The following is a 15,732-nucleotide window of genomic DNA, read 5'->3' as shown; positions in this document are numbered from 1 at the left end:
ACAGACAATAGGACTCCGGGACCTGGGGGCTCAAGTTCTCACTGGCAACCTTTCCTTCTTCCCCATCCAGTACCAGCCAGACTGCAGGTGTCCTCACTGCTTCCCTGAGGTGTTCTAGTCCCCTCTTTACGGAAGGGGACTTACCTAGACTCGGCACAAACCCATGCATGGTATCACCTTACCCAAGAAGTGTGTCATCTCCCAGGATAGCTGACCCTTCCATCAAACACTGAGCCAGTGTTGTCAAAGGCAACTTTTTCTGAAAAGGAAAAAAAAATGTGGTCATGAAAACTACTTTAACAGTCACCCACTGACTCTACAAATAGCAAAAAGTCAATTACTTGCCTAGATGTCATATTAGCTAAGAAACAAATTGACTTTAAAAGATGTATAAAACCTAAAAATTCATAAGACACAAAGTTTGACTCAGATGTCAAAATTCAGAAAATTAAAACAATTAAATTTGCCAATTTGAAAAACAACCCTAAGGGATGCATGCTGCATTTTAAAATAAACTGGGACAGGGGCAAGGAAAAAAAGATTTCAAAATTATATTAACAAAGATTTGAGCAATTATTTAATATCTAAAAATCAATCTCTCTCCTGAGAAGCGTATTAGCTCCATCTTATAAACAAGGCAACTTATGGTCAAGAAAGAGAGAGAAACGTTCACAAAGAATTACAGTGCAAGAAAAGCAAGCATTCAAATAAAGTCATACTGCAAAGGAGATGTGCAACGGCCAATAAGCCCAAGAAAAGGTGCTTCATCAGGGAAACCCAAACCAAAGCTGCAGCAAGAGACCACCTCACACCCACTGTAATAAAATCAGCAATATATTTTACAAATACGGAAAATAAGTATTGGTGAGCACGTGGAGAAGCCTGAATTTTCATGCTTTGCAGGTATAAATGTAAAATGCTGCAGCATCATGGAAAAGTTTGTCAGTATTTCAGTAAGTTAAACAAAATTACTATATGGCCCAGCAATTCCACTCTTGGGTGGGCACTCAGAATAATTTAAAACAGATGGTCAAACAGAAACACGTGTGTGATGTGAACAGCAGCACAATTCACAATAGCCAAAAGGCGGAAATAGCTCAAATGTCCGTCAGTGGATGAGTGAGCAAACTGTGGTCTAGCCACACAATGGAACATTATGCAGCCATCAAAACAGAATGAAGTCCTGACCCCCGCGACAGCATGGGTGAACCCTGAAAGCAGCAGGCTAAGTGAAGTAAGCCAAGCACAGATGGGCATATATCGTATGATTCTATTTATAAACAACTATCCAGGGTGAACAAATCCAGAGACACAGAAAGCAGGTTCGTGGCTGCCAAGGGCTGGGGGCAGGGGGTGAGGGGAAAGACCGCTTAACGAGTGGGGGGTTCTTTCTCGGGTGACGGAAATGTTCTGGAACTAGACAGTGGTGGTCGTTGCACAGCACTGTCAGTGTGCTAAATGTCACCGAATTGTACACTTTAAAATAGTTAAAATGGTAAGTTTCATGTTACGTGGGGAGGGAGGGAGGGAGAGGGGCCAGAAGACAGAAGCAGGCTGCCCCCAGGACTGCAGCACGATCCATTTTCCCTCCTAAGTGTCAACAAGCTCTCTCCTCTCTGAGCCGAATCCGTCCAGCACACACTGGAAACAACAAGATAGGGACAGCTAGCCATGCTCCAGTCTTCCGGTCCACACTGCCTCACATACAGGTCTTCAAACAGGGGGCGACTGAACTCCTCCCAGCCCAGAGCAGAGCCTCCTGCCTTGTGACCCAGACAGCTGTGGCTGTAACCGGCTTACCACCCACAGCGAGTGAGGGGAAGGGCGGGAGATGGTGGAGGCGAGGCTGTGCAGGGCCTCTTCCGGCAGGGGCAGGCGCTGGGGGACCACCGGAGGGCTTGTTTAAGAGCAGCATGATCAGATTATAATGATTCTGTCCCAGGGGAGGGTTTAGCTCAGCGATAGAGCATGTGCTTAGCATGCACAGGGTCCTGGGTTCAATCCCCAGTACCTCCACTAAAAGATAAAGTAAAAAACTAATTAAAAAATACATAAAGAAACCTAATTACCCCCCCCCCCGCCAGCAAAAGCAATAAAGTAACTCAGTCCTGAGAGAGAGGCAACTGGATGGCCTGAGAGAGGGACCAAGCTGGAGATGGATGTTTACAGCTCTAGTCTGAACATCCCCAGGAGACCTCAGGCTCTGGGTGTCTCCAGGGAAGACCACGGCGGTAACCCCAGAGTAGTATGGAAGGCCCTGGGGCCCCTGGGGCAAGGCCAGGTGGAAGGAGCCCAGGACACCTGCTGGGTAAGGCCCTCGACGGGTCTAAACTAGACCCCCCTCCCTGCTCTGAGACACGTCCACTTCACAGCCGTCAGATGCCTGCACTCGAGGGATAATTTTATTTCCCCATCATTTCACATGAACTAGGACACTCTTCTTGGTAAAAAACTAGACCAGGCAACTAAGTATTAAATGTATCCAATTTCAACACCACTTTCTAGCTGTCCTACAAAGCTATTAGGTCCAAGTTTCCAAAGACTTAATTAAAGGCACAGGAGCCGTATCTTAGGAGAGCAACTACCTCCATCCTCACCTTTAAAAAAAAAAAAGTTACCTAAAGTACATGTTAGAACACTGTCTAAAATGGTTGAAGAAGAAAAGACAGAAAGAGTTAAGCAGGTATTTGCTATGCTCAGAGAGAAAGCACAGATTAAGGTATTAGAGTTCTTAACCAGGAGTAATTTTTGTCCCCCTGGGACGTGTGACAGTGTCTAGAGACATACATGATTGTCACAATGTGGGGAAGGTCACCGGCGTCTGGTGGGGGGAGGTCAGGGGGCTGCTACACAGCGTACAATACATAGGACAGTGCCCCGAAATAAACAATTACCTGGCCCCAAAACATCAAGAGTGCCAAGGTTTTGGTTTAACAGAACTCTTCAATGTGCAAGTTCCTAAAATATCTCAGTAACCAGCCAGTGAAGATGCTCCTCCCAGAACGTCAGCCACGGAGTTGGTCGGCTCACACGGGAGGACCACTTCGGTCTACGCCGAGCACTCAGGATCCCACGACCCTCCTGCCTCCAGGGCAGGACTGAAGCCTTTCTGAGTCCTTGAGAATTTGACCAGGAAGCAAGGCGAGAGAGGAGATTGCCCAGAGCGGACTACGGGCAACTTCTTTTGGAGAAATATATCTACCCGTAAGTGGAGTTCTTCCAAATGCAGGACAAAATTAGTCTAATCAGTCCTGTCAGACCTAACAGACTGAGGTCAAGATGGACAGACCAAGAGCGGCACTAAGGACATGAGCCAGCAGTCTGGAGGGAGGTGCTGACGGGCAGCCAGGCGTCTGTGCTCCAACATTCACGCCGAAAAAACCAGCTTGAAGTCGTCTGCCTGGAGGAGCCCTGCTTCTGAGCTGGGGTGGGGGTACTTTGTTTTCCAGTCATTTCTAGTCACTTAACACTCACTGATGATTTTGAGACACTTTAAGGTGGACAAGAGAGTAGGTTAATTGAGAAATGAGAGAAACACGAGACAGCTATTCCTGTTTCAGTTGCCTGTTAATTTTAAGATTGTAACATAGAGAATAATCATTCTCTGTCTCCAATGGGAAGCAAATACATGCATATGGCACAAAATACAGAAGGTGCTGGAGGGTTTACAGCAAAAAGTCTCCTCCCATCCTTAACCCCCAGCCACCCGGTTCCCCTCACCAGAAACCATGACAGTGACCAGCTTTCTGTGTATCTTTCTGTAAATATTCCAGGAAGGTCCAATTATGTGTGTGTGGGTTCTTAATGGATATGTTTTCCCTCACAACTGTCAGCACACGAACCACCCCACTCTGCTCTCTGCCTTCCTCCACGCAGAGATACTGTTCGTGCCATTTCCTACCAAGACATACAGAGCTGCCTCGTCCTTTCTTCTAAAGGCTACGAAGACCACTGAATGAAGATGACGTTTACTGAAGCAAGTCCTGCACTGACAGTGTAACTGTCGCAAGCCAGGCCCTGTCCCTGTGGCTCCGAAACAAGAACTCACTCCGGGAGGGACACTGAGGGCAATGTCTGTGCCCGGGTGCCCAGGGGCACAGGCGTTAACCGGGTGACCCCTCCACTAGGGATGCGTTTTGACTCACGCAGATGCTTTAAGAATTCAGAAATTTGAAGGAAGCCACCGGGAGACAAGGGGAAGGAAGAAATGGACCTTAAGGTGACACACCTTCATGTCCACACAGAGGCAGTGACAGTCAAAGGCGGGAAACACGTAAGATGCTGGACTGCAACCCATGACACTACCAATTACGTCTATTTCCAAAGAAATTCTCTGAGACGCGAGGATAGCTCAGGGCTCGCGAGACGTGGGCCGGTTGCTGATCTTACTGAAGCGAACGCCTAGCTGTAGCCGAGATGCTGTTTGCTCCCTTCCCGAACTCCGCTCACCCCGACTCCACGCGTGAGGGTACTGTCTCTGAAGCATTAAACTGCCCACAGGCCCAGAAAAGCTGCCGCGATGTGTTTCTTTCGCTGACAAGGACCGGGGCTGAGAGAGTCACCTGACACCCAGGGGCTGTCAGCGCCCAGGGAGAGAGAGCTCCGCCCTGACCCGTGGTTTTCCAGGTCCCTGAGGAGCTCCTGGAATACACCCTCCCCTGGTTCTGGAGGACCGACAGACCCTGAGGAGCTCAGGGAAGGGAAGACAGAACGTTCCAGGGTTTGGAAGTAGTCGATCTGACTCGTCTGAGATGACTGTTCTAAAATTATCTGAGGCATCGGCAGCAGAGTTTGTAGGATGACTCAGAGACAACATTTTTATTCTAATATCCACTCTGTTTCCCAAATACACACACACACACACACTCCACGCCCTCCATCTCTGAGAACTGCCGTCTGCCATCCTCTAATCCAGGCGGACTTGCTGCTCCCGGCTCAGCGGTTCTCGGCGGCGGTTTTGGTCTGGCGGAGCGGTGGGGGCGAGGGGGACAGACCCTCAGCAGCAGGATGCACTCCTTTACCGTGCGCACATGTCAAGCACTGTGTAGTTTGCATGCGTTACCTCGCTGAACTCTCAAACAAACCCCTAGGTAAGAATTCATCGTTCTTATTACCATTTTCCAAATGAAGAAACCAAGGCATGCGGAGGTAAATGCCTTGTCCAAGGTCAGGCAAAATTAAAAGCCGGAGAGCTGGGATTTACCCTTGGAGAGTCAGATCCCAGCACTGAACCTCAGCACCATCATGCTAGACTGCTTCTGTGAAGAACGGGGAAGATTCAGACTGGCCTGGTGTTTTGGGCAGTCTGTGCCTAAAATACTCATGGGCCATCCCAGAGTGACCCATCTGTTTTTAGCACTGCCTACATGTGGCAGGCCCTACTGCAGCACGAAGAGTGTAGCCACAATGGAGAGACAAGATCTCTGCTCCCAGGAAGCTCACAAAACAATGATGAGGAACAGACACGGGGCAAACGATGCACATGATGAGTTTAGAGAATGACACGTGCTATGATGAAAATGAAATGGGGGGAGGCGACCGAGGGAAGGAGGGAGCAAACGCATTAGGTGGTAAAAGAAACTGTCCTAGCAGGTGAATCCTGGCCAGTCATGGCAAACCCATTTCTCTCTGACACACATTCACCTCAACCTCCTTTTGCAGCTAAGGAGACGTTAAAAAAAATCTGGACAAGACTTTTTTCCCTGCCTGGTAAAAACAAAAAGAGCATGCAAGGATAGTTCATCCTCTCACCACATTCACACTTCTTGCCTTTGATGTGGCTATGTGAAGATGTGATGCCTGGAGCTGCAGCAGCCACATTATGACTATAAAGAGAGGACTGAGCGTTGCAAAAATTCTGAACAAAAGGTGATGAATAAATCTTGGGACCAACTACTTCAGACATCTTGTTAGGTGAGGCAGCTAGTGCCTTTTTTGCTGAAGTCACGATTAATCAGTGTATCAATTATGTCTTTTTTTTCTGAATTCTGAGTCTTTGTTTGTCATCGAAGGCCTTGCTGATCCCAGAAGGTCTGCCCCTCCCAGGATTAGCCAGTTCCAGGGGACAGTATACAACTCACTCAGGAGTCTGCCTCTCAAATGTAACCAGCCAATCCAGAGCCCACACCCCAACCACCTCCTGTACCAAGATCTCACATTCCAGGCACTGTTCGCCTGCCCTAATCACCCCGGAGCCAGGCACAAACAACTAGAGACAGCCCTTACGCCCCAGACCCTGAGGAAATGAATGAAACCAGCCAATCCTAAGCCTGATTACCCTGCTTCCTCCTTCACTTCCCGTGGACGCCACATAAAGGCTCTGGACCCACATTTTCCTCCCTCCGCCTCCTGACGGACCCTGGTGCTTCCCCTGGTGGCCCTGCACGGCCCACGTGCCCCCTCCTCTGGGGAACACTGGGTAACCAACTGCCTTTTCAACACCAGTCATCCCCTGCCCGATTCCAAATTTTGTATTAATTCATGATGCTTCAGGAGACCCGAATGCTTCCGAACTGATACAATTTGCAAGACCCTCGCTCCAATTAAAGTCTTGTGACTTGAGGTAACTCTCCCTTATCCCAGAAGGGTAACACAAGCAGTAATCAGCCTACTGACCCCAAAGGTCAGCTTCTCGGCTCCGCACCAACAAGCAGGTGCCACCCAGGGCACCAAAACACACTGGACTGTTGACCAGTTCTTTTTCTAAAACTGCTTTTTGGAACAAAAGGAAGAAACTGGGTCAGAAGCTGGCCTGGCTGCAGGCCCCCACCCAGAACAGCTTCTGGAGTCCCACATACATGAGGTTTCATGGCAAACCCTGCCTTTAGACTGCCAGGGTCCCCTTGCTGAAATCCCTAGTACACAGCAAATTATCTCCACAGACGCGTTCCAAAGCTCTAAACGTTTTATTTCTACCACACATATGTGATTCCTGCTGGAATGTTTAAGAAGAAACCAGGACTGGGAAGAGAAGGTGGGGTGACTGATAAAGCTGGTCCTGCAGCATGAGATGGGATGAAGCATCGGGGTGCGCTCTGGGGCCCCCAGGGGAAGTGAGGCCAACAGAAGCTGGGAGGCTCGGGGCGCCCACCAGGGAGCAGAAGTCAACCAGCTTGGGTCAGAGAAAATGGAACAGACACCGAACACGTCGATCAGCAACGCAACGAGGAGAGAAACCTCCTGGATTGCACCTCCCCTGTAGCAGCGCCAAGAGAACATCTAAGAATATCTTCCCGTCTCTCGCGGAGTTGAGGGGGGTGCGAGTCAAGAGGGAAGGGCGCCTGCACGACTGCTCACCCCAGGACCGTGCGACGCAGTCACACGATGTGACTAACGCCCGCGCCTGCGAACGTAGGTTATGTACAAGGACATCGGGGCACATCCACCGGGTTCCCTCCACTGCTTCGTTATAGCGAAAACAACTGACAGGTGACTGTAACCCCCAAAACCACAGCATGATTCCCCCCCAACACGCTCTGAAGATGCTCCGGAGGCAAACGGAATCTGTGAGTGAACCGCAGTAAGGGTAAGAGACGGAAGGCTTGCCTGACGGCAGGATCTCAGCGGCGGGGGGGGGGGGTGCCCCCACCTGGGGAGGGCAGGGACAGGGGCAGTGACCACATCCGCCTTGGTGGGGGGGGGGGGCTTCAGGCAGGGAGGAAGGGCAGGGAGAGCGGGAGGGGCTGCCACGCCGCAGGACAGTCCTCGCACATCTGCCCGGTCGGCGACAGGCAAGGTTCAGCCACACTTACGGAGCGCTTGTCGGCCTCCGCGCCTTGCTGGCCCTGCAGACATGCCGTGAGCTTCTTGTGTGTGCTGTGGGAAACCTGCTTCACCAGCTCCAGGCGCTTCTCCACCTGCGGACAGAGTGGTGGGCAGTGCCCCGCGTGAGACGAGCTCCGGAGTGGGGTCGCGGGTCTGGACGGTCACCGCAAAAGACTGACTCTTGTTTCTGCAGAGACCACATCCAGTGCTGGAGAACCGGGGTGGGGGCGGTGGCGATCACAGACTCAGGGACCCTCTGCTAACCGTGCGCCGAAATGCCTCCTGAAAAATCTTACCCAAACCGGTGTTTACAATACAAGGAACTATTGCACAGGATAAAAAGTTGTGTCTCTAAACTGACTGGATGGAAGAGTCGCTGGGAATGGCCTGGTTGCAAAAGGGAAAATGCCTCTGGCATCTCTGAGTTATAGGCCAGTGACAGCCTTACCTGGAGAAGATCTTCGCTCAGAACTTCAGTCTTTTCTGCCCTAGAAAGAAAAATCAAGAGACATATCAGACTCAAAACAAAAAACCAAAAACCAAATCCTAGGACTATAATCCCCACTCTCTCCACTTACAGAAAAATTAGAAAAACAGAGACATTAATAGCAGATATTTCTAACAAGAGAAAATACAGACAGCACTGGAATGTACTGGGAGCCTTAAGTAACCAGCATCTCAGAAAAAACACAGTAAACAAGATATTCGGAAGAGCCTCCTGCTACAGACTGGAACCTGGACGAAGCACACGAAACACACGCCTTCTGCCTCCAAATGTTTTTTTCAAGTAGTGGACTTAAGTAGGTTTCCCCCCACCCACCTTGGTCTTCCCCAAACAAACAAGCGAAAGGAGTGGAAATCTGAGCTGCGACCAGTAAACAGCAAACATGGAGGCAGCACGGAGTCCTGGCGACCAACACCCACGCCACGGCCGAGGGCCGCTCCCAGCGCGAGGCCCACCGGAAAGCGGGGGCTCGCACTGGGGATCAGCACACTCAGGGCGAGAACCCAGACGCCAGCTGAAGTGTCCCCTCCTGTTAGCAGCCCAGCTCACGTGGGCGGAGAGTGCAAATCTTCTTGGAGCAAAGCAGCCCCAGCTCACTGCCTCCGGTTCTCAGGGGTGAGGCTCAGTCGATTTTTCTCACACACACACACACACACACACACACACACACGCGCGCACGCGCAAATTCACATGAAAACAAATCATCTGGGCTAAGAGTACACAGAAAGGAGAAACAACGCAGAGAGAGCCTGAAGGACTTCAATGTAACACACACACGAAATATTGAAGAAAAGTGATACATTAAAAAAATACACAAGAGGACTTCTGCTTCTGGGAAGATGGAGTGAACACATCCTACCTATTCCTCTAAGTACAAACAAAACCCTAGGACACGATGCTTCAAACAAGAAAACTCAGCAAGGTGGAGAGAAGACGGACTGGCCAGGTACCTCCAGACCTAAGAAATGACAGGTGGAGATTTTTTGTTCCATACAGTCCAGACTTGCAGTTTAAGAAGCTGGTGACCTGAAATGCCCATAGGTCCAGACACAGCAAGCCCAACAATAGCCCGGTCTCTGTAAAAAGGACCAAGAAAGGGACAACCTAGAAAGACAGAAAATTTGTGGACAGTAACTGCTCACTCCAAACACCACAGAAAAACTGAGGCTCCCACCCACACACGCCAGCAAAGGCTGAGTACGGTGCCTAGACCCCCGCCCCTGCCAGCCTTGACACGGCGCCCAGCCCACCCCCACTGTCCTCGGCCAGCACGGGAGCTTCAGAGCAGGGTGAGTGTGGAGCTGGGACATGTATCACTCCTGGGCAGTGCCAGTGGAAACCACATGGGCAGCCCGGACATCCACCCTCACCTGGTGGCAACAACGCATCCTTCTGCTTCCCCATGGAGAGGGCGCCACAGGTGGCCCAGCGGAGAGTCCAGACTTCCACCACCACCAAGTGGTAGCAAGCCCACCATCTGCCAGGGTAATCAACAGAAGCCAAGTGAGGAGCAACAGGGAGGCACTCCTAGCCCTCCCAGCCGTGGAGGTGCCAGGGAAGACCTGACGGGGAGCCAGAGTCCCCACTGCCACCCAGGACTAATGAGGAACACCCCTCCTTGGTGGGGGAGGGGCACGGAGGTCAAGCGGGGAAGCGGGACTTCTACCCACAATTGGGAATAGCAAAGCAGAATTTTACCTTTCCTGGCTGGCTTTAGAGAAAGCCAGCTGCAGAAGAAGCTTAAATAAGATCTGGAGCCTCATAAAAATACTCTCAGCATCTAGGTTTCAATAAAAAATTACTCATATCATGAACCAGAAAAATCTCAAGGTGAATGAGAAAAGACAATCAACAGATGTCAGTCCCGGGATGTTTGAATTATGTGACAAAAGATTTTTAAAGCATTCCTTATGAAAATGCTTCAATAAGCAGTTATGAATATGCCTGAAATAAAAGAAAAAAAGATCAAGTCTCATAAAAGAAACAGAAGATAGAAAGAACCAAATGAAAATCTTAGAGCTGAAAAATGCAATAATTTAAATTAAAAAATCTCAGTGGATGGATTCAACTACAGAATGGAGGGGGCAGAGGAAAGACTCAGAAGAACTGGCAGAAAACACAAGAGAAATTCCCCAGTCCGAACAGCAGAGCTAAAGCAGACCAAATAAACAAAAACAAGGTCTCAGGTACGTGTGGGGCTATAACAAAAGTTTAAATATTTATGTCATCAGAGTCCCAAAAGAAGAGGATAAAAAGGTAGGGCTAAAAAAAAAAAAACAAAAAAACAAAAAACTCAAAGAAATAATGACTGAAAACTCTCCAAATATGGCAAAAGACATAAACCTACACATTGAAGAAGCTGAGAAAAATCCCAAACAGGATAAACACCAAGAAATCCTCACCAAGGCTCACAGTCAAACTTCTGAAAACTAAAGACAAAGTCTTGACAGCAGCAAGAGAGAAATGATACCTTACTAATAGGAGAAAACAAGTGTAATGACAGCAGATTTCCTATGAGGAACCACGGAGATTAGGGGGAAGTGACACCTTTCTCAAGTACTGAAAAGAACCGTCAACCTAGCATCCTATGTTCTGGGAAAGCATCCTTCTGGGGTGACGGAGGAGGTCAAGATATTCTCAGAAAGAGGAAAACTAACCAAACGTGTCTTCAGCAGGTTCTACCTTAAAGAACTGCTCAAAGAAGTCTCTAAATAAGAAAAAAAGAAAAAAGATGAAAGAAAGAACCTGGAGCTATTAGGAAGAAAGGAAGGAAAAGGTGAGCAAAATCGGTAAATATGATAGACTTTCTTCTCCTCTTGAGTTTTCTAAATCATGTTTGATGTTTGAAGCAAAATGTATAACACTGTGTGATGTGGTTCTTGATGTATGTCAATTAAATATTTAATACAATTATATTAAAAATAGGGAAGAGTAAGGGGACATAAAGAGAAGTGAAATTTGGAGATTTCATTCAAACTGGTAAAACAGTAACAACTAGAACACAGGAAAGACTTCAGGAAATAAACTCTGTTAGAAGTTCCTGGGGAGGGGGGGGGTGGCGGGAAGATGGAGAAAACAGAGTGGGGAAATTATTTCGAGAGAGAGAGAGAGGGAAATTTTCCAAAAGCTGAAAAGATACGAGTCTTCAGGCCGGTAGGGCCTGCGAGAAACACAGTGAAAGTAAAGAAACCCTAAAAGGCTGTCAGAAAGGAGGAGGCTATCAGGCTGCAACAATCAGACCAGCAGCGAATTTATCAGCAACAACTGATGCTAGAACGTAACAGAGCAATTCCAAAGTTCCAAGGGAAAATTCATTTCAATCTAAAAAAAAAAAAAAAATTTATTATGGTAACTTATCAGTCAAGTACGGAGGCAAAATCAAAACATGTTTAGAAACAAAAAAGGAGGTTACTGCTCTTTCTGAGAAAACCCCTCAAGGATGCACTCCAGAAAAAATAAGGATGAAACTTTAGCCCAGTAAGAAATGACAGAACCAAACCTGAGACCAGCAAGAGGAAATTCCAGGATGTCAGACCCGCAGGAAGCTCAGAGAGCAGTAAATCCAAATCAGAACTCAGGGGCCTCTGAGATGAAGAGTAAACAAAATAGATGAAATGAGTAAGCTGGTAGATATGAAGGCATACGATTCTCCCAATAGGGAAAAAGATGAGAAAATCCCAAAAATTCTAGGAGAAGTGCCCAAGAAAGATACAATTCAAATATGAATCCAAGTAAAGTAATGCATGGTTGAACAACCCACAGAATTTAAGAAAAGAGAATCCACTTAGCCTTGGCACTAGGCAAAGTGCCAAGTCTCCTTCATCTGAGCAAGTATCTTTATGTTGGAACTACAGAGAAAAAAGCATTAGTGACCTATTACTTGGCGGTGCAATGAACAACATTTAAGTAGCTATAAAAGAAGTACTCAGTTGATTTTTGAACTTTTACAATCAACCTGTGAACAAAGCATAGAAGGCATAATTATGTTAATCACAGGAGAGAATGAATGCAAATTTCATCAGTCTTCAAGATGTGAAAAAGAGAAAGAAAGAAAGAAAGAAAGAGGAAGGGAAGGAGGGAAAGAAACAAAGAGGGAGAAGAAAAGAAAACAGTTGACAGAGAGAGGTGAATAATGCTCACGGAAGCCATCCAGGAGAAACTGCACCATCTGTGGCAACTGCGGAGAGGTTTACACGTAAGTAAACTGCTGTTTGTAACAACAACTGAAAAAAATGGGTATTGGGTGGGAGGGAAGGCAGGTGGTGTAATAGAATCAAAACCCCATCTCCCCAACAGGAAGTAAATTGTATGTTTGCGTGTGTACAACAGAGAACTAACAGGATAAGCATGTTATTTAGAAATGTGGAGGCAACCCACGGAGGAATCACATACAGAAGCCATGAAAAGTAACTGTCTGCAGGGAGCAGGACTGTGAGCTGGATCAGGGTGAGAGAACTGTGATCTTGTCTTTTCTCTTTTTTAAACTTTTTTCCTTTTTTTTTAATTTTTAGTGGAGGTACTGGGGATTGAAGCCAGGACCCTGTGTGTGCTAAGCACACACTCTACCACTTAGCTATACCCTGCCCACCCCCATACCTTTTCATTCTAAGTCCTTCTTTACAACTTGATTTTTAAAAACCACATCCACCTATTATTTTGATTTTTTTAAAGGGAAAACAGGTGTATTCATCATCGTTGTTGGGAGTATTCAATGGTACAATCTTCCTTGAAGGCAATTAGACAATATATTTTAAAAGCCTGAAAATACAGAAAACCTTTCTCAAAGTAACTTACAAGTTTTTGGAGGAACTCATCCTGAAGGTGTAGACAAAGATTTAACTGTAAGAAAGGTCATCAGAGCACTGCCCTACGGAAGTCTACATTTGTACTTAATCTTTTGTCTCCAGCCTTTCAGTATAAGGATATACTGGGGAAAAAAATCCAAAGATTTCCCCCAGATCCACAGGGGATTGTTTATATGGATGGACATTCACATAAGTATTAAAATGACAACCTATTTGAATGCAAAGGTACTGAAGATATACTAAGTAAGAAGGGGCAAGCTATGAACCAGGATGTTCAGTTAAAAAGTTACATTTATAGACACTCAGAGGCAAAAAAAATACATTAAAGTCTATGTCAAAGTGTCACTAGTCAGCCCTCTGTTCTTCCCTGTTGTGCTAAATGTTCTAATTCTTCTACAACGGACACTAAGTATTGTGAAATGTATTGCTAAGGTGGTTGCCAGGGGCTGGGGCCAGTTACTGTATCACAAGGACAGAGTTTCAGTTTTGCAGGATGAGGAATTCCGTGCATGGATGGTGATGGTTGCACAAAAATGTGAATGTGATTAATGCCACTGAATTGCACACTTAAAAATGGCTAAGGTGGGAAATTTATATTGTGTGTATTTTACTACGTTTAACAAATAAAAAAAAAATATTTAAGGTGGTGAAATAAGTTGTGTGATACTACAATGATGGATACGTTCATATGAACATTTGTCCAAATCCATAGACTGTCCAGAGCCAAGGTGAACCCGAGGTAAACTGTGGACTTTGGGTGATGATTATGAGTCAGTGCAGGTTCATTCTTGGTAACAAACGTACCATCTGGTGGGAGGTGTTGATAACTGGGGAGGGTATGCATGTGTGGAGCTGGGGTACCTGGGAAATCTCTGTACCTTCCTCTCAATTTTGTTGTAAATCTAAAACCGTTCTAAAAAATAAAGTCTTTAAAAAAACAAAATAAAATAATATTACAAAAAATGTAAATTAGAGTATTTTATGTCACGTGTGATAAATGTATGAATACAGCAAGTTATAAATAACATTTCAATATTGCTGAGGCTAACCAAATGAGTCCATCTGTAAGAGGAGTATTGTAGAATCTCTCCATATGTTTTCCCTCATCCCAAGACAGGAATTTCCCTGCTGGTTCCAAAATATCCAGGCATTATTTCTTAATCTCTAATCCAAATCCTACTAATTCCTCATTGCTTCCTTTGAGTCTTTCCAATAATACCAATCTTTTTCAAGGGCGTTTTCAAGCTCCAAGGTTAATATTTTCTTCTCAAAACTAAGATGTTTAAATCTCAAATGTCTTGCTATTATAATAAATCTTTAAATATGTATTTCTTGCATCCTCTAAATTTTATGCTGGTTTAGGGTAAGATTATATACTTTTAAAATAATACATATATATGCAGAGGAGTAGACATAATATTAATGTGATTAATATGATAAAACAATTCATATTATTAAATTAATAATATTAATTATATACTATATTGTTGTGCATTTTTGTGTATTATTTTAAAAGTCTTTTTTTTTTTTTTTTTTTGATTTCTCACAGCTTACCGTACATGGACCAGGGTTGTAATGAGCAGCTTTCCCCACGATTTTGGAAGTGGTTTTAGGATGCAAACACAATGGTCCTGGTGATGTCTGATCTCTGGAGTTGTCATGGGATAAACCTGTGCCCCCCCCACCCCCAATTCATACACTGAAGTCCTAACGTCCCTTACCTCGGAATGTGACCGTGCTTACAGACAGAGCTGTTACAGAGGCAGCAAAGTTAAAATGAGGTCATCACTAGGGTGGGCCCCTGGCCAGCATGCCTGACGTCCCAGGAAGAGACCAGGACACACACACACACACACACACACACACACAGAGGGGAGACCGTGTGAAGACACAGGGAGAAGACGGCTGTCTGCAAGCCAGAGAGAGACCTCAGAAGGAACCAACCCTGTAGGCTCCCTGACCTCGGACTTCTGGCCTCTGAGATTGCAAGAAAGTCAGTTTCCATCCTTAAGTCCCCGGCTGTGGCACTTTGTGGTGGCGGCCCCGGCACACACACGGAAGCACGTTCTTACATCTCAACCTGCTCTCGACCACCACGAATTCTGAGCGCTAAGGGACCTTTGTGGTTTCAAGGGTGGATTATAACATGATCTCGGCGCCACGGAACAGGGCAAGAGGCACTGCCTGGCGACCACACTCCCCCTCTGTTCGTGGTTTGGTTTGGGCTCTGTGTTTATCAGAGACCACGGTCTGGCGGCTGATAGAACAGGGCCTGCTGTGTTTCCTAAGAGTGAAGGGAGTGAACGTCTCAGGATGAACAGGTTCCAAGCCGTCCTGTGCGGCAGTTTTCATGATCCCTGTCATTGCAGGAAGGTCCTCTGGGGTGGAGTTTAAGTGCGATTCTCTCTGAAGTTAAGGATGTACTCAATGACTTGCCAAGGTCTTTTTCTGGTCTATGGTTCTGGGTACAGTTTTAAAAATAAACCTGTAATCACGTCCAACGGAAAGTGGCTTGTAAGTATAGGTCTCCGAGGTGCACGCCTGATGCTGAAATGACAGAGCACTCTAGACAGCTCTGGTATGACTTGCAGATTTTACAGGGGAGGCCAGCCCCAGGGTCCCACAATCAGGACTTTGGACACATCCGCTAAGGGGAGA

At 46.6% G+C, this 15,732-nt stretch overlaps 1 protein-coding gene across 4 annotated transcripts in view; it reads right to left on the bottom strand.

Annotated features, from left to right (window-relative positions):
- ARHGAP44 (Rho GTPase activating protein 44) overlaps window positions 1–15,732 on the bottom strand; it is a 102,488-nt gene that overhangs the window by 41,761 nt on the left and 44,995 nt on the right. For 3 of the 4 annotated variants that reach the window (XM_032498834.1, XM_032498831.1, XM_032498832.1), the window contains exons 2-4: window positions 8,213–8,252; window positions 7,752–7,856; window positions 183–259 (exon numbers count right to left, since the gene is read on the bottom strand). In XM_032498834.1, coding sequence (XP_032354725.1) covers window positions 183–259; window positions 7,752–7,856; window positions 8,213–8,252 — 222 coding nt within the window. The remainder of the gene's footprint in view (window positions 1–182; window positions 260–7,751; window positions 7,857–8,212; window positions 8,253–15,732) is intronic. The other variant, XM_032498833.1, reaches the window with a different exon arrangement.

Source organism: Camelus ferus, chromosome 16, assembly GCF_009834535.1.
Source record: "Camelus ferus isolate YT-003-E chromosome 16, BCGSAC_Cfer_1.0, whole genome shotgun sequence".
In the NCBI taxonomy this organism is placed as follows: Eukaryota; Metazoa; Chordata; class Mammalia; order Artiodactyla; family Camelidae; genus Camelus; species Camelus ferus.
The sequence above is the reverse complement of the archived record's forward strand: the minus strand, read 5'-3'. Positions and strand labels throughout refer to the sequence as shown.